This window comes from Tachypleus tridentatus, chromosome 10 (assembly GCF_004210375.1).
Source record: "Tachypleus tridentatus isolate NWPU-2018 chromosome 10, ASM421037v1, whole genome shotgun sequence".
In the NCBI taxonomy this organism is placed as follows: Eukaryota; Metazoa; Arthropoda; class Merostomata; order Xiphosura; family Limulidae; genus Tachypleus; species Tachypleus tridentatus.
In genome coordinates, this window is record NC_134834.1 from 877,084 (window position 1) to 902,089 (window position 25,006).

The 25,006-nt window shown below is 30.1% G+C and overlaps 1 protein-coding gene across 1 annotated transcript in view; it reads right to left on the reverse strand.

Moving 5' to 3' along the window:
- Positions 1 to 25,006, reverse strand: part of LOC143228623 (cell adhesion molecule Dscam1-like) — a 55,149-nt gene that overhangs the window by 10,786 nt on the left and 19,357 nt on the right. The window contains exons 3-8 of the mRNA XM_076459849.1: positions 18,676 to 18,829; positions 14,974 to 15,088; positions 12,791 to 12,948; positions 11,964 to 11,984; positions 11,399 to 11,497; positions 7,871 to 8,056 (exon numbers count right to left, since the gene is read on the reverse strand). Of these exons, the coding sequence (XP_076315964.1) occupies positions 7,871 to 8,056; positions 11,399 to 11,497; positions 11,964 to 11,984; positions 12,791 to 12,948; positions 14,974 to 15,088; positions 18,676 to 18,829 (733 nt within the window). The remainder of the gene's footprint in view (positions 1 to 7,870; positions 8,057 to 11,398; positions 11,498 to 11,963; positions 11,985 to 12,790; positions 12,949 to 14,973; positions 15,089 to 18,675; positions 18,830 to 25,006) is intronic.

A 25,006-nucleotide genomic window follows, 5' to 3' on the forward strand; every position in this document is an offset into this window, starting at 1 on the left:
ATATATTAAGTTCTCATAACAATTTTTATATTAGGCTTTTCTCAACCTTATAGTGAAATATATTAAGTTCCCATAAGAATTTTTACATCAGGCTTTTCTCAACCTAATAGTGAAATATATTAAGTTCCCATAAGAATTTTACATTAGGCTTTTCTCAACCTCATAGTGAAATATATTAAGTTCCCATAAGAATTTTTACATTAGGCTTTTCTCAACCTCATAGTGAAATATATTAAGTTCCCATAAGAATTTTTACATCAGGCTTTTCTCAACCTAATAGTGAAATATATTAAGTTCCCATAAGAATTTTTACATCAGGCTTTTCTCAACCTAATAGTGAAATATATTAAGTTCCCATAAGAATTTTTACATTAGGCTTTTCTCAACCTAATAGTGAAATATATTAAGTTCCCATAAGAATTTTTACATTAGGCTTTTCTCAACCTAATAGTGAAATATATTAAGTTCCCATAAGAATTTTTACATCAGGCTTTTCTCAACCTAATAGTGAAATATATTAAGTTCCCATAAGAATTTTTACATTAGGCTTTTCTCAACCTCATAGTGAAATATATTAAGTTCCCATAAGAATTTTTATATTAGGCTTTTCTCAACCTAATAGTGAAATATATTAAATTCCCATAAGAATTTTTACAGTAGGCTTTTCTCAACCTAACAGTGAAATATATTAAGTTCCCATAAGAATTTTTACATCAGGCTTTTCTCAACCTAACAGTGAAATATATTAAGTTCCCATAAGAATTTTTACATCAGGCTTTTCTCAACCTAACAGTGAAATATATTAAGTTCTCATAAGAATTTTTATATTAGGCTTTTCTCAACCTAATAGTGAAATATATTAAATTCCCATAAGAATTTTTACATCAGGCTTTTCTCAACCTAACAGTGAAATATATTAAGTTCCCATAAGAATTTTTACATTAGGCTTTTCTCAACCTAACAGTGAAATATATTAAGTTCCCATAAGAATTTTTACATTAGGCTTTTCTCACCTAATAGTGAAATATATTAAGTTCCCATAAGAAATTTTACATTAGGCTTTTCTGAACCTAATAATGAAATATATTAAGTTCCCATAAGAATTTTTACATCAGGCTTTTCTCAACCTAATAGTGAAATATATTAAGTTCCCATAAGAATTTTTACATTAGGCTTTTCTCAACCTCATAGTGAAATATATTAAGTTCCCATAAGAATTTTTACATTAGGCTTTTCTCAACCTAATAGTGAAATATATTAAGTTCCCATAAGAATTTTTACATCAGGCTTTTCTCACCTAATAGTGAAATATATTAAGTTCCCATAAGAATTTTTACATCAGGCTTTTCTCACCTAATAGTGAAATATATTAAGTTCCCATAAGAATTTTTACAGTAGGCTTTTCTCAACCTAATAGTGAAATATATTAAGTTCCCATAGAATTTTTACATCAGGCTTTTCTCAACCTAATAGTGAAATATATTAAGTTCTCATAACAATTTTTATATTAGGCTTTTCTCAACCTTATAGTGAAATATATTAAGTTCCCATAAGAATTTTTACATCAGGCTTTTCTCAACCTAATAGTGAAATATATTAAGTTCCCATAAGAATTTTTACATCAGGCTTTTCTCAACCTAATAGTGAAATATATTAAGTTCCCATAAGAATTTTTACATCAGGCTTTTCTCAACCTAATAGTGAAATATATTAAGTTCCCATCAGAATTTTTACATCAGGCTTTTCTCAACCTAATAGTGAAATATATTAAGTTCTCATAACAATTTTTATATTAGGCTTTTCTCAACCTTATAGTGAAATATATTAAGTTCCCATAAGAATTTTTACAGTAGGCTTTTCTCAACCTAATAGTGAAATATATTAAGTTCCCATAGAATTTTTACATCAGGCTTTTCTCAACCTAATAGTGAAATATATTAAGTTCTCATAACAATTTTTACAGTAGGCTTTTCTCAACCTAATAGTGAAATATATTAAGTTCCCATAAGAATTTTTACATCAGGCTTTTCTCAACCTAATAGTGAAATATATTAAGTTCCCATAAGAATTTTTACATCAGGCTTTTCTCAACCTAATAGTGAAATATATTAAGTTCCCATAAGAATTTTTACATCAGGCTTTTCTCAACCTAATAGTGAAATATATTAAGTTCTCATAACAATTTTTATATTAGGCTTTTCTCAACCTTATAGTGAAATATATTAAGTTCCCATAAGAATTTTTACAGTAGGCTTTTCTCAACCTTATAGTGAAATATATTAAGTTCCCATAAGAATTTTTACATCAGGCTTTTCTCAACCTAATAGTGAAATATATTAAGTTCCCATCAGAATTTTTTACATCAGGCTTTTCTCAACCTAATAGTGAAATATATTAAGTTCTCATAACAATTTTTATATTAGGCTTTTCTCAACCTTATAGTGAAATATATTAAGTTCCCATAAGAATTTTTACAGTAGGCTTTTCTCAACCTAATAGTGAAATATATTAAGTTCCCATAGAATTTTTACATCAGGCTTTTCTCAACCTAATAGTGAAATATATTAAGTTCTCATAACAATTTTTATATTAGGCTTTTCTCAACCTTATAGTGAAATATATTAAGTTCCCATAAGAATTTTTACATCAGGCTTTTCTCAACCTAATAGTGAAATATATTAAGTTCCCATAAGAATTTTTACACCAGGCTTTTCTCAACCTAATAGTGAAATATATTAAGTTCCCATAAGAATTTTACATCAGGCTTTTCTCAACCTAATAGTGAAATATATTAAGTTCCCATAAGAATTTTTACATCAGGCTTTTCTCAACCTAATAGTGAAATATATTAAGTTCCCATAAGAATTTTTACATCAGGCTTTTCTCAACCTAATAGTGAAATATATTAAGTTCCCATAAGAATTTTTACATCAGGCTTTTCTCAACCTAATAGTGAAATATATTAAGTTCCCATAAGAATTTTTACATCAGGCTTTTCTCAACCTAATAGTGAAATATATTAAGTTCTCATAACAATTTTTATATTAGGCTTTTCTCAACCTTATAGTGAAATATATTAAGTTCCCATCAGAATTTTTACATCAGGCTTTTCTCAACCTCATAGTGAAATATATTAAGTTCCCATAAGAATTTTTATATTAGGCTTTTCTCAACCTAATAGTGAAATATATTAAATTCCCATAAGAATTTTTACAGTAGGCTTTTCTCAACCTAACAGTGAAATATATTAAGTTCCCATAAGAATTTTTACATCAGGCTTTTCTCAACCTAACAGTGAAATATATTAAGTTCCCATAAGAATTTTTACATCAGGCTTTTCTCAACCTAACAGTGAAATATATTAAGTTCCCATAAGAATTTTTACATCAGGCTTTTCTCAACCTAACAGTGAAATATATTAAGTTCCCATAAGAATTTTTACATCAGGCTTTTCTCAACCTAACAGTGAAATATATTAAGTTCCCATAAGAATTTTTACATCAGGCTTTTCTCAACCTAATAGTGAAATATATTAAGTTCCCATAAGAATTTTTACATCAGGCTTTTCTCAACCTAATAGTGAAATATATTAAGTTCCCATAAGAATTTTACATTAGGCTTTTCTCAACCTAATAGTGAAATATATTAAGTTCCCATAAGAATTTTTACATTAGGCTTTTCTCAACCTAATAGTGAAATATATTAAGTTCCCATAAGAATTTTTACATCAGGCTTTTCTCAACCTAATAGTGAAATATATTAAGTTCCCATAAGAATTTTTACATTAGGCTTTTCTCAACCTCATAGTGAAATATATTAAGTTCCCATAAGAATTTTTACATTAGGCTTTTCTCAACCTAATAGTGAAATATATTAAGTTCCCATAAGAATTTTTACATCAGGCTTTTCTCACCTAATAGTGAAATATATTAAGTTCCCATAAGAATTTTTACATCAGGCTTTTCTCACCTAATAGTGAAATATATTAAGTTCCCATAAGAATTTTTACAGTAGGCTTTTCTCAACCTAATAGTGAAATATATTAAGTTCCCATAGAATTTTTACATCAGGCTTTTCTCAACCTAATAGTGAAATATATTAAGTTCCCATAAGAATTTTTACATCAGGCTTTTCTCAACCTAATAGTGAAATATATTAAGTTCCCATCAGAATTTTTACATCAGGCTTTTCTCAACCTAATAGTGAAATATATTAAGTTCTCATAACAATTTTTATATTAGGCTTTTCTCAACCTTATAGTGAAATATATTAAGTTCCCATAAGAATTTTTACAGTAGGCTTTTCTCAACCTAATAGTGAAATATATTAAGTTCCCATAGAATTTTTACATCAGGCTTTTCTCAACCTAATAGTGAAATATATTAAGTTCTCATAACAATTTTTATATTAGGCTTTTCTCAACCTTATAGTGAAATATATTAAGTTCCCATAAGAATTTTTACATCAGGCTTTTCTCAACCTAATAGTGAAATATATTAAGTTCCCATAAGAATTTTTACATTAGGCTTTTCTCAACCTCATAGTGAAATATATTAAGTTCCCATAAGAATTTTTACATTAGGCTTTTCTCAACCTCATAGTGAAATATATTAAGTTCCCATAAGAATTTTTACATCAGGCTTTTCTCAACCTAATAGTGAAATATATTAAGTTCCCATAAGAATTTTTACATCAGGCTTTTCTCAACCTAATAGTGAAATATATTAAGTTCCCATAAGAATTTTTTACATTAGGCTTTTCTCAACCTAATAGTGAAATATATTAAGTTCCCATAAGAATTTTACATTAGGCTTTTCTCAACCTAATAGTGAAATATATTAAGTTCCATAAGAATTTTTACATCAGGCTTTTCTCAACCTAATAGTGAAATATATTAAGTTCCCATAAGAATTTTTACATTAGGCTTTTCTCAACCTCATAGTGAAATATATTAAGTTCCCATAAGAATTTTTATATTAGGCTTTTCTCAACCTAATAGTGAAATATATTAAATTCCCATAAGAATTTTTACAGTAGGCTTTTCTCAACCTAACAGTGAAATATATTAAGTTCCCATAAGAATTTTTACATCAGGCTTTTCTCAACCTAACAGTGAAATATATTAAGTTCCCATAAGAATTTTTACATCAGGCTTTTCTCAACCTAACAGTGAAATATATTAAGTTCTCATAAGAATTTTTATATTAGGCTTTTCTCAACCTAATAGTGAAATATATTAAATTCCCATAAGAATTTTTACATCAGGCTTTTCTCAACCTAACAGTGAAATATATTAAGTTCCCATAAGAATTTTTACATTAGGCTTTTCTCAACCTAACAGTGAAATATATTAAGTTCCCATAAGAATTTTTACATTAGGCTTTTCTCACCTAATAGTGAAATATATTATGTTCCCATAAGAAATTTTACATTAGGCTTTTCTGAACCTAATAATGAAATATATTAAGTTCCCATAAGAATTTTTACATCAGGCTTTTCTCAACCTAATAGTGAAATATATTAAGTTCCCATAAGAATTTTTACATTAGGCTTTTCTCAACCTCATAGTGAAATATATTAAGTTCCCATAAGAATTTTTACATTAGGCTTTTCTCAACCTAATAGTGAAATATATTAAGTTCCCATAAGAATTTTTACATCAGGCTTTTCTCAACCTAACAGTGAAATATATTAAGTTCCCATAAGAATTTTTACATTAGGCTTTTCTCAACCTAACAGTGAAATATATTAAGTTCCCATAAGAATTTTTACATTAGGCTTTTCTCACCTAATAGTGAAATATATTAAGTTCCCATAAGAAATTTTACATTAGGCTTTTCTGAACCTAATAATGAAATATATTAAGTTCCCATCAGAATTTTTACATCAGGCTTTTCTCAACCTAATAGTGAAATATATTAAGTTCTCATAACAATTTTTACATTAGGCTTTTCTCAACCTAATAGTGAAATATATTAAGTTCCCATAAGAATTTTTACATTAGGCTTTTCTCAACCTAATAGTGAAATATATTAAGTTCCCATAAGAATTTTTACATCAGGCTTTTCTCAACCTAATAGTGAAATATATTAAGTTCCCATAAGAATTTTTACATTAGGCTTTTCTCAACCTCATAGTGAAATATATTAAGTTCCCATAAGAATTTTTATATTAGGCTTTTCTCAACCTAATAGTGAAATATATTAAATTCCCATAAGAATTTTTACAGTAGGCTTTTCTCAACCTAACAGTGAAATATATTAAGTTCCCATAAGAATTTTTACATCAGGCTTTTCTCAACCTAACAGTGAAATATATTAAGTTCCCATAAGACTTTTTACATCAGGCTTTTCTCAACCTAACAGTGAAATATATTAAGTTCTCATAAGAATTTTTATATTAGGCTTTTCTCAACCTAATAGTGAAATATATTAAATTCCCATAAGAATTTTTACATCAGGCTTTTCTCAACCTAACAGTGAAATATATTAAGTTCCCATAAGAATTTTTACATTAGGCTTTTCTCACCTAATAGTGAAATATATTAAGTTCCCATAAGAAATTTTACATTAGGCTTTTCTGAACCTAATAATGAAATATATTAAGTTCCCATAAGAATTTTTACATCAGGCTTTTCTCAACCTAATAGTGAAATATATTAAGTTCCCATAAGAATTTTTACATTAGGCTTTTCTCAACCTCATAGTGAAATATATTAAGTTCCCATAAGAATTTTTACATCAGGCTTTTCTCAACCTAACAGTGAAATATATTAAGTTCCCATAAGAATTTTTACATTAGGCTTTTCTCAACCTAACAGTGAAATATATTAAGTTCCCATAAGAATTTTTACATTAGGCTTTTCTCACCTAATAGTGAAATATATTAAGTTCCCATAAGAAATTTTACATTAGGCTTTTCTGAACCTAATAATGAAATATATTAAGTTCCCATAAGAATTTTTACATCAGGCTTTTCTCAACCTAATAGTGAAATATATTAAGTTCCCATAAGAATTTTTACATTAGGCTTTTCTCAACCTCATAGTGAAATATATTAAGTTCCCATAAGAATTTTTACATTAGGCTTTTCTCAACCTAATAGTAAAATATATTAGGTTCTCATAAGAATTTTTACATCAGGCTTTTCTCAACCTAATAGTGAAATATATTAAGTTCTCATAAGAATTTTTACATTAGGCTTTTCTCAAACTAATAGTGAAATATATTAAGTTCCCATAAGAATTTTTACATCAGGCCTTTCTCAACCTAATAGTGAAGTATATTAAGTTCTCACGGTTTGATATGAAGGAAACAATTATCACTAAAAAGCAATTAATATAGATAATTTTATATGTATTATCCTTATTATAACCACTAGAATGTATGGATTCATCAGTCTAGTGCTCTCACCGTTAGCAACGTTTTCGGCCGTAATGCCAATAATATCAGAAGTTTCAGTCAGCTTAAAAAAATTTGGTACGCCCTAAACTAGATGAGTACAATAATTTTAACAATATGTATATATGACGAAGAATAAAAACAAATGGTTTTATAAATGAAACATTTTAATTAATGTTACCAACAAAATTAAAGAACGAATATGACATAAATTATAAAACAGAAAATAGGTTGTTTACGTCATAAACTGCTACTGATTTTCTATTTCTTGAAATAACATCACGTCAAAGAGCGGAATCATACTTCTAACAGACACCATTAGGCAAAAAAATAAATCCGTTTGATTTTTATTTTATTTAAATATGAATACATCAAAGTTTCATGTCTTTTATAATAAACTTAGATCTGAGAAGTGGTGGTAAAATAAATGAAAACTTATTTTTGTATCCTGAAAAGATGTTATTTCTCACCTCCTCCTTTTGTTCGAACAGTTAAAATATCGCTGGGGTCCCCTTCGCCTTCCACCCCAACAGCAGCGACCTGAATATGGTACTTTGTTCCACAACTCAGATTATCCATTGTGCATGTAGTTTTTGAAGCTGGGACTGTTTTCTTTTGCCATTGTCCAAAGTCTCTTTTGAACCGCACCGTATAGCCTGAAAAATTACGGAATTGATTTGGTAGTTTATAACACTTATAACAATGCATTATTTTTGTTAGAGATTACACTAACACTGAACATAAATTAAACATTATCCATGTTTTTCTTCACATTTATCAGTGATAAATGTTTACAAAAACTTTCATTTTACCGGTCACTTTTCAAGGTAGGAAAAAACAACAACGAACAAACCTTCACTTGAGGAAAGTGTTATTAAACTAGTCTTAACATTACCAAAGTGTTATTAAACAAGTATTAACATCACCAAAGTGTTATTAAACTAGTCTTAACATTACCAAAGTGTTATTAAACTAGTCTTAATCTCACCAAAGTGTTATTAAACTAGTCTTAACCTCACCGAAGTGTTATTAAACTAGTCTTAACATCACCAAAGTGTTATTAAACTAGTCTTAACATCACCAAAGTGTTATTAAACTAGTCTTAATCTCACCAAAGTGTTATTAAACTAGTCTTAACCTCACCGAAGTGTTATTAAACTAGTCTTAACCTCACCAAAGTGTTATTAAACTAGTCTTAACATCACCAAAGTGTTATTAAACTAGTCTTAATCTCACCAAAGTGTTATTAAACTAGTCTTAACCTCACCGAAGTGTTATTAAACTAGTCTTAACCTCACCAAAGTGTTATTAAACTAGTCTTAACATCACCAATGTGTGATTAAACTAGTCTTAACCTCACCAAAGTGTTATTAAACTTGTCTTAACCTCACCAAAGTGTTATTAAACTAGTCTTAACATCACCAAAGTGTTATTAAACTGGTCTTAACCTCACCCAAGTGTTATTAAACTAGTCTTAACCTCAGCAAGGTGTTATTCAACAAATCTTAATCTCAGCAGGGTGTTATTAAATAAATATTAACCTCGGCTTACGTCTTCCATCACAGAGTGTTTATCTTCAATGGATGTAGTTGCATTAGTTGAAAACAATTAATAAACTGTGAATTGAATAATATTTAACTATGTCTGTTTTAACTATTTACTGGTTTTCATAGACACGTCTGTAGTATTGTACAATACTAAAAACCCTCACGTTTTAAGTTAAACTCCACATTTTCATTTTAAATATAAAATTTTAAGGTTAATTTTAGGGTTAAGTTTCTAATTCAAATATTTTATATAAGGGTTTGACCCTTTTACTTCATATATATATATATTCTTTATATTTGGAATATAAAGATACAATTGTGTTAATTACTTCCGTTATTTTTACAAGGTTTTAACACTCCGGATGAACACAGCACAGATAGCCCTTTTGTGCTCACAAACAAGTTTTATATCTCGTGATGAAACATTATCAAAGCTTTCGGTGAGGAGAAAAAAAATATTAGAATATGAAATTATGTAAATTATAGAAAAACGTTAACACTGATTTGTAAACAAAAAGCAATACAATTCGTGATCTAATTTTAAAAATGTTCACAATTTTAATTCTGCCCAACGTGTCCCTCGATGAGTCAATGGCACGTGCAATGGCATACAATGCTAAAAACCTGGTTTCCATGCCCGTCGTGAACACAGCACAGATAACAAAAATAAATTCTATGTCTTTATCAACACATGTTCTAAGAGGAAGACGAACGTGTTTCGTAATAATGTCAATACATAATTATATAGAATTTACCAATGTCTAAATTGGTTCAAGTTTAAAAATGGTGATATTAATTATATTCAGACGTATTGTAATACGTAGCAAGTAGTTTCTCAATACTATTATTAAGACGTATTGTAATACGTAGCAAGTAGTTTCTCGGTAATATTATTACGATACGTTGTTATATGTATTCAACAGTTTCTCAATAATATTATTAAGACGTATTGTAATACGTAGCAAGTAGTTTCTCAATAATAGTATTAAGACGTATTGTAATACGTATCAAGTAGTTTCTCAGTAATATTATTAAGACGTATTGTAATACGTATCAAGTAGTTTCTCAGTAATATTATTGAGACGTATTGTAATACGTAGCAAGTAGTTTCTCAGTAATATTATTAAGACGTATTGTAATACGTAGCAAGTAGTTTCTCAGTAATATTATTAAGATATGTTGTTATATGTATTCAACAGTTTCTCAGTAATATTATTAAGATATGTTGTTATATGTATTCAACAGTTTCTCAGTAATATTATTAAGATATGTTGTTGTATGTTGTCAACAGTTTCTCAGTAATATTATTAAGATATGTTGTTATATGTATTCAACAGTTTCTCAGTAATATTATTAAGATACGTTGTTATATGTATTCAACAGTTTCTCGGTAATATTATTACGATACGTTGTTATATGTATTCAACAGTTTCTCAGTAATATTATTAAGATACGTTGTTATATGTATTCAACAGTTTCTCGGTAATATTATTACGATACGTTGTTATATGTATTCAACAGTTTCTCAGTAATATTATTAAGATACGTTGTTATATGTATTCAACAGTTTCTCGGTAATATTATTACGATACGTTGTTATATGTATTCAACAGTTTCTCAGTAATATTATTAAGATATGTTGTTATATGTATTCAATAGTTTTCAGTAATAATATTAAGATATGTTGTTATATGTATTCAACAGTTTCTCAGTAATATTATTAAGATATGTTGTTATATGTAGTCAACAGTTTCTCAGTAATATTATTAAGATATGTTGTTATATGTAGTCAATAGTTTCACACTAATATTGTTATATTTTCTGACAAATGTTGATGCTTGCTTGTGAGGAATGTTTCTTATTTGTTATGTTTATATAGATTTATATAGATAACGCTTGTTTTACACAACACTATAACTCCTTATTCACTGCATGAAGTTTCCTCCGTTATATTCACCGTCACCCAACTCTTCATTAGGTATAAAGATTAAACTAAATTACAATATTTTAACTGTCGCTACGGGTACAGTGTTATATGTTTACTGGTAGATGGCGCTTCTTGAAAGAACCAATGAAAATGTTGTTTTAGAGCGTAGCTCCAAAGGGAGGGGGCTATTTATCTGTTTTCTGTCTTCAGCGGAGAATAAAACCCCGATTTTTAGCGACGTAATTCGAAATGTTACTGCTGACCTTCTGGGGGACGCAATGAATAAAACTTTTCATTATATAAATGCGTTAAAGTTATAATGTGAGAATCCTGAGTTTGAGCCTCACCACTACCTGATACCTTTAGTTTACAATTTCATAACTTATAAGAGGTTACTTTTATAAGTTACTAGAAATACTTTACCATAAAGGGATTTCCTTTCAAAATATTAACTCTGATTAAATCGAAGAATCTAGAATAATCATATCTATCGGAAAGCAGAAGAAAATGGACTATTTGCTGACCTGTTAGGCCTAACTTGAAACGTTGATCTATATTCCATGAAATCTGAACGCTAGAGGACGTGACCATCGTTACTGACAAATCTCTTGGAGCAGGGAAATCTGTTGGATGGACACACGTGTAAGACGTCATATATATTTAAGTGATATAATAATGTGGAGGGACGTTATAAACAGTAGGCCTAACCGAAATTTAGGTTTGTTTTACAACATTTTAATTAATATTTAAGTAACAGAGAAAGATAATATTGTAGTGTGAATTTAACTAATATGAAAAAGTGTAGCGTGAATTTTACTTATGTGGTATTGGAAAACTAATAGAGATAACACATATAATATATATTTTGGAACTGGAATATGTGTTTTACGGTTAAACATGAAAGACATATAAAAATATCAAACCTTTTGTTTGTCCGTTAAGAATAAAAAAACACTCATAAAACTGTACTTAATTTAAATTTTACTCCTAAGAGAACATGTTTATTGAAGTACAAGAGTTCGTTAGGCCTAATGAAATTTTTACTTATTTCACTAATATATTTAATCAACGTAATAAATAGTTTCGTACCTTTGCCAGGAATATATTGCACTAAAAGAAAAGAAAACTTGTTATTACTAGTTTGGTTAGTTTGTGCTTAAGTATTTCACATTTTTTGAGAGATTAAATAAGTTTCAAAACATTATAATAACTAAACTTACAGTTTCACTATAAACTCGACGTTTGATTTGTTATTAAACTAATTGGGGAAAACTTGAATTTTCTCTAACTCTGTTAGTAAACTAATAGTTTCGGTAAAAATTTGACGTTTCACTAATGTTATTAGTAAACTAAAAGTTTCGGTAAAACTTGACGTTTCACTAATGTTATTAGTAAACTAAAAGTTTCGGTAAAACTTGACGTTTCACTAATGTTATTAGTAAACTAATAGTTTCGGTAAAAATTTGACGTTTCACTAATGTTATTAGTAAACTAATAGTTTCGGTAGAACTTGACGTTTCACTAATGTTATTAGTAAACTAATAGTTTCGGTAAAAATTTGACGTTTCACTAATGTTATTAGTAAACTAATAGTTTCGGTAAAACTCGACGTTTTTTCTAATTCTGTTGCTAAACGAATAATTTGGTAAAAACATCCAGTGATATTCATTCGTTAGAAGAATCACAGAGTGATCGCTTTTTAAATGAGATAAAAATTAATATAAGAGACATTTTTTGTAGTAAACAAAGACATGTTTGATGTTAAGTGAAACATCTCAACAGAAGACAAAAGTCTAGGGAAGGACACCATATATTTGGAACAAAGTTTATATTAAGGACGAAAGTTCACGCACAATAGGATAGTTTTCACAGGGACGTTTCTGACGTTCATCATAAGATAAATCACATTTCTGTACCTTGAACGTTTAACACAAATACTATTTCGTCAGCTCCATGTTCATTACGTGCCCGACACGTGTAATTTCCAGAATCGCCTTCCTCAGCACTAGAAAGCTCGAGGGAGCCGTTGGTTAGCACGTGGACTGTGTTTCTTCTCTCCATAATTGGTTGACCCCTTTAAGAAACACAACTTGTGTTTTCATCTATTGTTTAATCGTTAAATGTTTGAATTACAAAATAACGAGAGAGAAGAAAAAATTATTTCAAACAATAATAATTTTTTAAATGACAAAATTATCCATTCTTCCGAACATAATACCAATAAAGACAACTGTATTTTTGTTTCAGTCAACGTTTCCTCATTAGATATAATGACCTAAAATCAGTTAATAGGTTCTGATGAAGCGTTGACTTTTAAAAACAAAATTAGTTACGTTTTTTATTTGATAAACTATCATGCTTAATTTATGTTTTTAACAATCAATTCAAAACTAATTTGTTTGTGTTTCATTTATCCCTTTAACAATGAATCCAAAACTAATTTGTTTGTGTTTTGTCTCTTTAACAATATATACAAAACTAATTTGTTTATGTTTTGTCTCTTTAACAATATATACAAAACTAGTTTGTTTGTGTTTTGTCTCTTTAACAATGAATACAAAACTAATTTGTTTGTGTTTCATCTATCTCTTTAACAATATATACAAAACTAATTTGTTTATGTTTTGTCTCTTTAACAATATATACAAAACTAATGTGTTTATGTTTTGTCTCTTTAACAATATATACAAAACTAATTTGTTTATGTTTTGTCTCTTTAACAATATATACAAAACTAATTTGTTTATGTTTTGTCTCTTTAACAATATATACAAAACTAATTTGTTTATGTTTTGTCTCTTTAACAATATATACAAAACTAATGTGTTTATGTTTTGTCTCTTTAACAATATATACAAAACTAATGTGTTTATGTTTTGTCTCTTTAACAATATATACAAAACTAATGTGTTTATGTTTTGTCTCTTTAACAATATATACAAAACTAATGTGTTTATGTTTTGTCTCTTTAACAATATATACAAAACTAATTTGTTTATGTTTTGTCCCTTTAACAATATATACAAAACTAATTTGTTTATGTTTTGTCTCTTTAACAATATATACAAAACTAATTTGTTTATGTTTTGTCACTTTAACAATGAATACAAAACTAATTTGTTTGTGTTTCATTTATCCCTTTAACAATATATACAAAACTAATTTGTTTATGTTTTGTCACTTTAACAATGAATACAAAACTAATTTGTTTGTGTTTCATTTATCCCTTTAACAATGAATACAAAATTAATTTGTTTATGTTTTGTCTCTTTAACAATGAATACAAAAGTAATTTGTTTGTGTTTCATCTATTTCTTTAACAATGAATACAAAATTAATTTGTTTCTGTTTCATCTATTTCTTTAACAATGAATACAAAATTAATTTGTTTGTGTTCTATCTATTTCTTTAACAATGAATACAAAATTAATTTGTTTGTGTTCCATCTATTTCTTTAACAATGAATACAAAATTAATTTGTTTGTGTTCCATTTATTTCTTTAACAATGAATACAAAATTAATTTGTTTGTGTTCCATCTATTTCTTTAACAATGAATACAAAATTAATTTGTTTGTGTTCCATCTATTTCTTTAACAATGAATACAAAATTAATTTGTTTGTGTTCCATCTATTTCTTTAACAATGAATACAAAATTAATTTGTTTGTGTTCCATCTATTTCTTTAACAATGAATACAAAATTAATTTGTTTCTGTTTCATCTATTTCTTTAACAATGAATACAAAATTAATTTGTTTGTGTTCCATCTATTTCTTTAACAATGAATACAAAATTAATTTGTTTGCTGTAGCTTTTATAATCATTTGAATAGCATTTTGAAATACAACGAGTGGGGTAATTAACATTGTCATGTTATAATACAAAATAACATATTCTCTGGGCGAGTAAAATCTGTATCGGTAAATTGTACGACGTTTTACTTGGTTCTGTAACCGAATATCGTAAACTTATACAGATTGTTCCACCCAGAGAAGCTGTAATTTTTCAATTGTAACCTGAGAACCTGTTATATTTTTTTACGGTTTGTTTCGAACACAATACTTCACATATTATTTGAAGTCTATACATTTGTCGCACCTGAACGCCCATTGTCTGTGTGGAGACGAAATTCCAACAGCCAAGCACGGAAATTGAACTTTTGTCCCGCGGGTAACTGTCACGTGCTCAGAAAAAGACGCGATTCTTGCAGGTACTGTATATAAAAAACAAACAAACGGGAAGTAAGTTCTCTAATTCAACCGATACAAAAACAATGTAAGCAACGGTTTTAAAACAACGAAAATTACACTGAAAATAAATATGTTATTCTTTGACGTTTAAGAAGCACTTACGAGTTTTAGCCCTGCCCCCTAGCGGCGACATGTCTACGGATTTGCAACATTAGTAACCAGGTTTCGATACCCGTGGTGGGCAGAGCATAGATATCCTACTGTAAAGCTTTGTGCTGAGTTAGAAACAGATGAAATGTAATAAGCACATCTACTAACGTAAATAAATATAGTTGTGAAACCTGAGGTCTGAAGACGTGATTGGCCATCCAGAAACTTACTGATATGGGTTGTGTGAATCTTAATGTATCAACAGAGAACGCTGACAGTTGAGTACATACAAGGAATTATAATGTGAGAATTTTGGTTGAGTTACGCTGAAAATAAAATAAATATTAGTTCAAATTCTTTGTTCGTCACTATCAGAATTCATCCCATGGTTACAACCGCAGCGGTCAAAATTGTTTGAAAATATGTGATTGGATGAAAAATGTCGCCTTTTAAAACATATCTTAATCACGTTTATACGACCTTAAAGAGCTCTCTCGCTTCACCAGATTCGGCGTTTACCACCTACAAACCTTTAAACCACCCTACTGCGTACAGACTACTCAGCTGATGAATTCTGGGAGTGAATGACGCGAGTCGAACGGGAGACCGAAATATTATTTTCCCTCATCTCTGATTTCAAGTTATTAATTTAGTGAGTTGAAAACTATCTCCATTGATTTCGCGGTTTATTTATTTAACGAGCTTCTCGGAACTGAGTAAAGTTTTGTATTAAACAGTAACCTTTCATTTTCTTTTCTAACACTAGCGGTGTAACACAAACGGTATGTAACACTAGCCGTGTAACACAAACGGTATGTAACACTAGCCGTGTAACACAAACGGTATGTAACACTAGCCGTGTAACACAAACGGTATGTAACACTAGCCGAGTAACACAAACAATATGTAACACTAGCCGTGTAACACAAACGATATGTAACAGTAGCCGTGTAACACAAACGATATGTAACAGTAGCCGTGTAACACAAACGGTATGTAAAACTAGCCGTGTAACACAAACGGTATGTAACACTAGCCGAGTAACACAAACAATATGTAACACTAGCCGTGTAACACAAACGGTATGTAACACTAGCCGTGTAACTCAAACGGTATGTAACACTAGCTGAGTAACACAAACAATATGTAACACTAGCCGAGTAACACAAACAATATGTAACACTAGCCGTGTAACACAAACGGTATGTAACAGTAGCCGTGTAACACAAACGGTATGTAACAGTAGCCGTGTAACACAAACGGTATGTAACAGTAGCCGTGTAACACAAACGGTATGTAAAACTAGCCGTGTAACACAAACGGTATGTAACACCAGCCGTGTAACACAAACGGTATGTAACACTAGCCGAGTAACACAAACGCTATGTAACACTAGCCGTGTAACACAAACGGTACGTAACACTAGCCGAGTAACACAAACGGTATGTAACACTAGCCGAGTAACACAAACAATATGTAACACTAGCCGTGTAACACAAACGGTATGTAACACTAGCCATGTAACACAAACGGTATGTAAAACTAGCCGTGTAACACAAACGGTATGTAACACTAGCCGAGTAACACAAACGGTATGTAACAGTAGTCAAGTAACACAAATGGTATGTAACACTAGCCGAATAACACAAACGGTATGTAACATTAGCCGAGTCACACCCAATGTAAGGTGTATTATTTAATAAACTGTTAGGAAAAAATATAGATGTTAACTAATGATTTTATATCCACATGTGGTTTGAAATCTAAAGCATTATTTGGGAAAGTCTGCTGAGTATGTGTGCAACCGTTTATAACTGTAGAAAACCTAACACGAGTGTAACCAAACCCCATGTGTATCTTTAGGACCTTACGAGAAGACGTTGAGGGTCTGACCTCTACTCTCTCTCAGGTGCCCTATGTTTTCGTTGTGCTTTAGACAGGTAGGTCAACTGTTACACATAGGAACTAAGACATTTCTTCTAAACATTACATTAGGTAGAATGAAATTTTACGTTACATTTCTAAGATAAACCTTCTTACTTATCAGTTTAAGATAAAGACTGTAATAATGTTATTATCTACTGCACCTACCATGTGAACACGTCTCAGTTACGTATTTGTGGATACTTTAAAATCAGCTGTTCGAGTACTATAAAAACACAGATGATAGTTGTTGTTAATCCTGAGAAGGTGTTCACCTGATAACTACAACTATTAGAAAGTGTTGACCTCATAGCTACAACTATTTGGTGTTGACCTGATAACTACAACTATTAGGTGTTGACCTGATAACTACAACTATTAGGTGTTGACCTGATAATTACAACTATTAGGTGTTGACCTGATAATTACAACTATTAGAAAGTATCGACCTTATAGCTACAACTATTAGGTGTTGACCTGATAACTACAATTATTAGAAAGTGTTGACCTCATAGCTACAACTATTAGGTGTTGACCTGATAACTACAACTGTTAGAAAGTGTTGACCTCATAGCTACAACTATTAGGTGTTGACCTGATAACTACAACTATTAAAAGGTATTGACCTGATAATAACAACTATTAGATAGTGTCGACCTGATAACTACAACTACTAGAAGGTGTCAACCTTACAACCACAACTATTAGAAGGTGTCAACCTTACAACCACAACTACTAGAAGGTGTTAACCTAACAACCACAACTATTAGAAGGTGTCAACCTTACAACCACAACTACTAGAAGGTGTCAACCTTACAACCACTACTATTAGAAGGTGTCAACCTTACAACCACAACTACTAGAAGGTGTTAACCTAACAACCACAACTATTAGAAGGTGTCAACCTTACAACCACAACTATTAGAACGTGTCAATCTCATTACTACATGTTGGGAGTTCCTTGTCTTCATCTGGAACAACAGGATTTCTTTCTTGCTACAAGTTTTGACCTGATATAAATATCAAACAATATGTTAAATATCTTCTGTTTTAAATCATTTACACTGACTTATAAGTGTATCATAAGAAATAAAATAACAAATATTAAATATATTCAGACGTCAGGAACCCATTTCTTTCACAGACAGACTGACTTTCTAAAATCGGTAAAATGTTACATGACGTTAAGTTATTAGCTGAAGAAGGGCTCGACTTACTGGTTTCTTAAATTATTATCTGAAGAAGGCCTCGACTTACTGGTTTCTCAAGTTATTATCTGAAGAAGGCCTCGACTTACTGGTTTCTTAAGTTATTATCTGTAGAATGCCTCGACTTACTGGTTTCTTAAATTATTATCTGTAGAATGCCTCGACTTACTGGTTTCTTAAGTTATTATCTGTAGAATGCCTCGACTTACTGGTTTCTTAAGTTATTATCCGAAGAAGGCCTCGACTTACTGGTTTCTTAAGTTATTAGCAGAAGAAGACCTCGACTTACTGGTTTCTTAAGTTATTAGCAGAAGAAGACCTCGACTTACTGGTTTCTGATGTTCTTTGGGATAAAACTCTCGTTGATTTCCCTTCGCCAACAGATGTCGAGGCAGTTACCCAGAATTCGTAGCGTTTGTTCTCCTCTAGGTTCAGGGCTTCAAAATGTCTTCTAGATGGAGCCACTCTGTGTAACGTGGTATCCTGTATTATCAAAATATGAATCATTGTCTAGCGCTAAGCCTTAGAATAAGATAATTTCATTGCACTGTGAGCAGTTTCTTACACTGGTCATAGAAAAGAGTTTTTCAAAAACCCCTGGCTGTTTATAGTTCAAAGAATGTAGTTTAAAATGACAGTTTTTTATTTTTACTACAGTATAATAAACTGCACTGTCTTAATTTCATAGCAATAAATGATGAAAAACACATCTTTGATCTGAACTACAAAACTACACTGTAATAAATGATCAAAAATATATCCTAGATCTGAACTGTAAGAACAGTTTGCACTACATTGTAGCAAAGGATCAGAATCGCATCACTATTTTATAATCGTGTATTAAGGTGGTAACACTATATTGTAGTTGCTGGACCAAGAAAAAATCCAATACTGTTTTCAGAGCAGCCATGATAATTGTAGAAAAAAAAAGATATTTCTAGCCTAGCGCTGCAGTATTAACCCAAAAGGAACACAATCATACTTATAAAATAAATTTCGTAACTAAATCCTTCATTTTTTTCAAAATTTAATTTGCTAATTGATTCGCCACGTCGGAGAGCTCCGAATTTCCAAAGTGACGAACCGTGTTTGGATCCGTGTAACACGACAAAATATTTCCCACTGTTTAACCTGTTGACTGCCAAGTATTTCAGCTGCTACAATACAACTCTAATGCTTCTTCATTTTGTAACATTTTTCGTGACGCCATTTTGGATCGAAAGTGAAACAGTTTGTAAGTAAGTCAAATGCATGTATAGTGCTGACATCTAGCGTTGAAATTAGGTTTCATTGAGAACGAATTAACTCGTCCGTGGCACTGTGTTACCGATCGGCTTGGACGAGTTATCTCGTCTTCGGCACTGAACAGGTTAACCCTTAAATGGCGGCTATCATCAAGCGATCTGCCTCCTACAACATTTCCATTGTTTAAATGTCAAGCTGTGGGTGTATTATAACAGGGAATGGTGGGTGGTTCACGGTTCCTGCCCTCTACTTACTAATTTAAAATTAGGGATTGTGGCAGCAAGAAGTAACACCTTTGTCCTACATGAACTGGTGTTCAATAATTATCGATCTAACACAGATTAACTGATGAGGACTACAATGGAAAACTTCCGTTACTTTTGGTGTTGAAGTATTAATTTAAAATACACTGCTGGCTAAAAGCTTAAGGCCAATGAACGTAAAGAAAATATATGCAGTTTGCGTTGTTAGACTCAACAACTTATTTGAGTAGAGCTTCAAAAGATTAAAATAAGAAAAGGGAAAATAAAAATAAAAAAACTTTTTAAGGATTTAATAGGGAAAATGTGAACACTATGAAATAATCCTAAATACCAGCTGTTCAAAAGTTTAAGACCATGCTGAAACGAAGCGTTAATCGGTAAACACGTAAAGAAATTTAGTCATTTGTGTTCAAGCATTAGCGTTGTCAACATCTCCCACTGACATCTCATGTGTTACATTGGGTAAAATCATGGCAAAGGTTAAAAAGTTGACAGAGTTTGAACTTTGCTGAGATGCATCAAAAATGGGACGTAGAAAAGTGTACGAAGGTTTTGTTCTCTGATGAGAAAAAAATTAACCTGGATGGTCCAGATGGCTTCCAACGTTACTGGCACAATAAGGATATCCAACGGAGACATTTTCTACACGACACAGTGGAGGAGGTTCCATCGTGATCTTGGGCGCTTTCTCCTTCCATTGAATAATGGAGCTTCAGGTTATACAGTGGCGTCAAACAGCAGCTGGCTACATTGGCATGTTGGAGAGAACATCCTTACTGACTAAAGGCCCTCGCTTGTGTGAAAATGACTGGATCTTTCAGCAGGACAATGCTGCAATCCACAATGCCCGCAAGACAAAGAAATTTTTCATGGCAAATAACGTGATTCCTTTGTACCATTCAGCGTATTTGCCCGAACTGAACCCCACTGAAAATGTTTGGGGGTGGATGGCAAGGGAAGTCTATAGAAATGAACGTCAGTTCCAAACAGTGCATGATTTTCGTGAAGCCATCTTCATCACTTGGAATAACATTCCAGCCAGCCTTCTGAAAACACTTATATCGACCATACCAAAACAAATGTTTGCGGTTATTCAAAATGACGGCCGTGCAACTCACTACTGAGACCTCTTGTTGGGCATTTCCTACCCTGTTTAGGACTTCTTTTTGGTATGGTCTTAAACTTTTGACCAGCTGGTATTTAGGCTAATTTCATAGTGTTAACATTTTCCCTATTAAATCCTTAAAAAGTTTTTTTATTTTTATTTTCCATTTTCTTATTTTCATCTTTCAAAGCTCTACTCAAATAAATTGTTGAGTCTAACAACGCAAAATGCATATTTGTTCTTTATGTTGATTGACCTTAAGATTTTGGCCAGCGGTGTATTAAAGTTCTCAACAGATCACAGGTTACGTTGTAAAATCTTGAATCAAGAAATCTAGTTTGTTTAAAACAAATATGTCTTCTATAGTGACATCTTTATAAAAATAACACACGTATTAAGTACCAAGTTATATGTTCTATACTGACATCTTTATAAATATAACCCATGTATTAAGTACCAAGTTACATGTTCCATACTGACATCTTTATAAATATAACACATGTATTAAGTACCAAGTTATATGTTCTATACTGACATCTTTATAAATATAACACATGTATTAAGTACCAAGTTATATGTTCCATACTGACATCTTTATAAATATAACACATGTATTAAGTACCAAGTTATATGTTCTATACTGACATCTTTATAAATATAACACATGTATTAAGTACCAAGTTATATGTTCTATACTGACATCTTTATAAAGATAACACATGTATTAAGTACCAAGTTACACGTTCTATACTGACATCTTTATAAAGATAACACATGTATTAAGTACCAAGTTATATGTTCTATACTGACATCTTTATAAAGATAACACATGTATTAAGTACCAAGTTATATGTTCTATACTGACATCTTTATAAAGATAACACATGTATTAAGTACAAAGTTAAATGTTCTATACTGACATCTTTATAAAGATAACACATGTATTAAGTACCAAGTTACATGTTCTATACTGACATCTTTATAAAGATAACACATGTCTTACACTGACATCTTTATAAAGATAACACATGTGTTATACTGACATATTTATAAAGATAACAATGAATTAAGTACCAAGTTACATGTTCCATACTGACATCTTTACAAAGATAACACATGTATTAAGTACCAAGTGTACGTTCTATACTGACATCTTTACAAAGATAACACATGTATTAAGTACCAAGTGTACGTTCTAAAGTGACATTTTTATAAAGATAACATATGTATTAAGTACCAAGTTACATGTTCTATAGTGACATCTTTATAAAGATAACACACGTATTAAGTACCAAGTTATATGTTCTATACTGACATCTTTATAAATATAACACATGTATTAAGTACCAAGTTACATGTTCCATACTGACATCTTTATAAAGATAACACATGTATTAAGTACCAAGTTACACGTTCTATACTGACATCTTTATAAAGATAACACATGTATTAAGTACCAAGTTACATGTTCCATACTGACATCTTTATAAAGATAACACATGTATTAAGTACCAAGTTACATGTTCCATACTGACATCTTTACAAAGATAACACATGTATTAAGTACCAAGTGTACGTTCTATACTGACATATTTATAATGATAACACATGTATTAAGTACCAAGTTACATGTTCTATACTGACATCTTTATAAAGATAACACATGTGTTACACTGACATCTTTATAAAGATAACACATGTGTTATACTGACATCTTTATAAAGATAACACATGAATTAAGTACCAAGTTACATGTTCCATACTGACATCTTTATAAAGATAACACATGTATTAAGTACCAAGTTACATGTTCTACACTGACATCTTTACAAAGATAACACATGTATTAAGTACCAAGTGTACGTTCTAAAGTGACATTTTTATAAAGATAACACATGTATTAAGTACCAAGTTACACGTTCTATACTGACATCTTTATAAAGATAACACATGTATTAAGTACCAAGTTACATGTTCCATACTGACATCTTTATAAATATAACACATGTATTAAGTACCAAGTTATATGTTCTATACTGACATCTTTATAAATATAACACATGTATTAAGTACCAAGTTATATGTTCCATACTGACATCTTTATAAATATAACACATGTATTAAGTACCAAGTTATATGTTCTATACTGACATCTTTATAAATATAACACATGTATTAAGTACCAAGTTATATGTTCTATACTGACATCTTTATAAAGATAACATTACATGTATTAAGTACCAAGTTACACGTTCTATACTGACATCTTTATAAAGATAACACATGTATTAAGTACCAAGTTATATGTTCTATACTGACATCTTTATAAAGATAACACATGTATTAAGTACCAAGTTATATGTTCTATACTGACATCTTTATAAAGATAACACGTGTATTAAGTACAAAGTTACATGTTCTATACTGACATCTTTATAAAGATAACACATGTATTAAGTACCAAGTTACATGTTCTATACTGACATCTTTATAAAGATAACACATGTCTTACACTGACATCTTTATAAAGATAACACATGTGTTATACTGACATATTTATAAAGATAACAATGAATTAAGTACCAAGTTACATGTTCCATACTGACATCTTTACAAAGATAACACATGTATTAAGTACCAAGTGTACGTTCTATACTGACATATTTATAATGATAACACATGTATTAAGTACCAAGTTACATGTTCTATATACTGACATCTTTATAAAGATAACACATGTGTTACACTGACATCTTTATAAAGATAACACATGTGTTATACTGACATCTTTATAAAGATAACACATGAATTAAGTACCAAGTTACATGTTCCATACTGACATCTTTATAAAGATAACACATGTATTAAGTACCAAGTTACATGTTCTACACTGACATCTTTACAAAGATAACACATGTATTAAGTACCAAGTGTACGTTCTAAAGTGACATTTTTATAAAGATAACATATGTATTAAGTACCAAGTTACATGTTCTATAGTGACATCTTTATAAAGATAACACACGTATTAAGTACCAAGTTATATGTTCTATACTGACATCTTTATAAATATAACACATGTATTAAGTACCAAGTTACATGTTCCATACTGACATCTTTATAAAGATAACACATGTATTAAGTACCAAGTTACACGTTCTATACTGACATCTTTATAAAGATAACACATGTATTAAGTACCAAGTTACATGTTCCATACTGACATCTTTATAAAGATAACACATGTATTAAGTACCAAGTTACATGTTCCATACTGACATCTTTACAAAGATAACACATGTATTAAGTACCAAGTGTACGTTCTATACTGACATATTTATAATGATAACACATGTATTAAGTACCAAGTTACATGTTCTATACTGACATCTTTATAAAGATAACACATGTGTTACACTGACATCTTTATAAAGATAACACATGTGTTATACTGACATCTTTATAAAGATAACACATGAATTAAGTACCAAGTTACATGTTCCATACTGACATCTTTATAAAGATAACGCATGTATTAAGTACCAAGTTACATGTTCTACACTGACATCTTTACAAAGATAACACATGTATTAAGTACCAAGTGTACGTTCTAAAGTGACATTTTTATAAAGATAACACATGTATTAAGTACCAAGTTACACGTTCTATACTGACATCTTTATAAAGATAACACATGTATTAAGTACCAAGTTACATGTTCTATACTGACATCTTTATAAAGATAACACATGTCTTACACTGACATCTTTATAAAGATAACACATGTGTTATACTGACATATTTATAAAGATAACAATGAATTAAGTACCAAGTTACATGTTCCATACTGACATCTTTACAAAGATAACACATGTATTAAGTACCAAGTGTACGTTCTATACTGACATCTTTACAAAGATAACACATGTATTAAGTACCAAGTGTACGTTCTAAAGTGACATTTTTATAAAGATAACATATGTATTAAGTACCAAGTTACATGTTCTATAGTGACATCTTTATAAAGATAACACACGTATTAAGTAC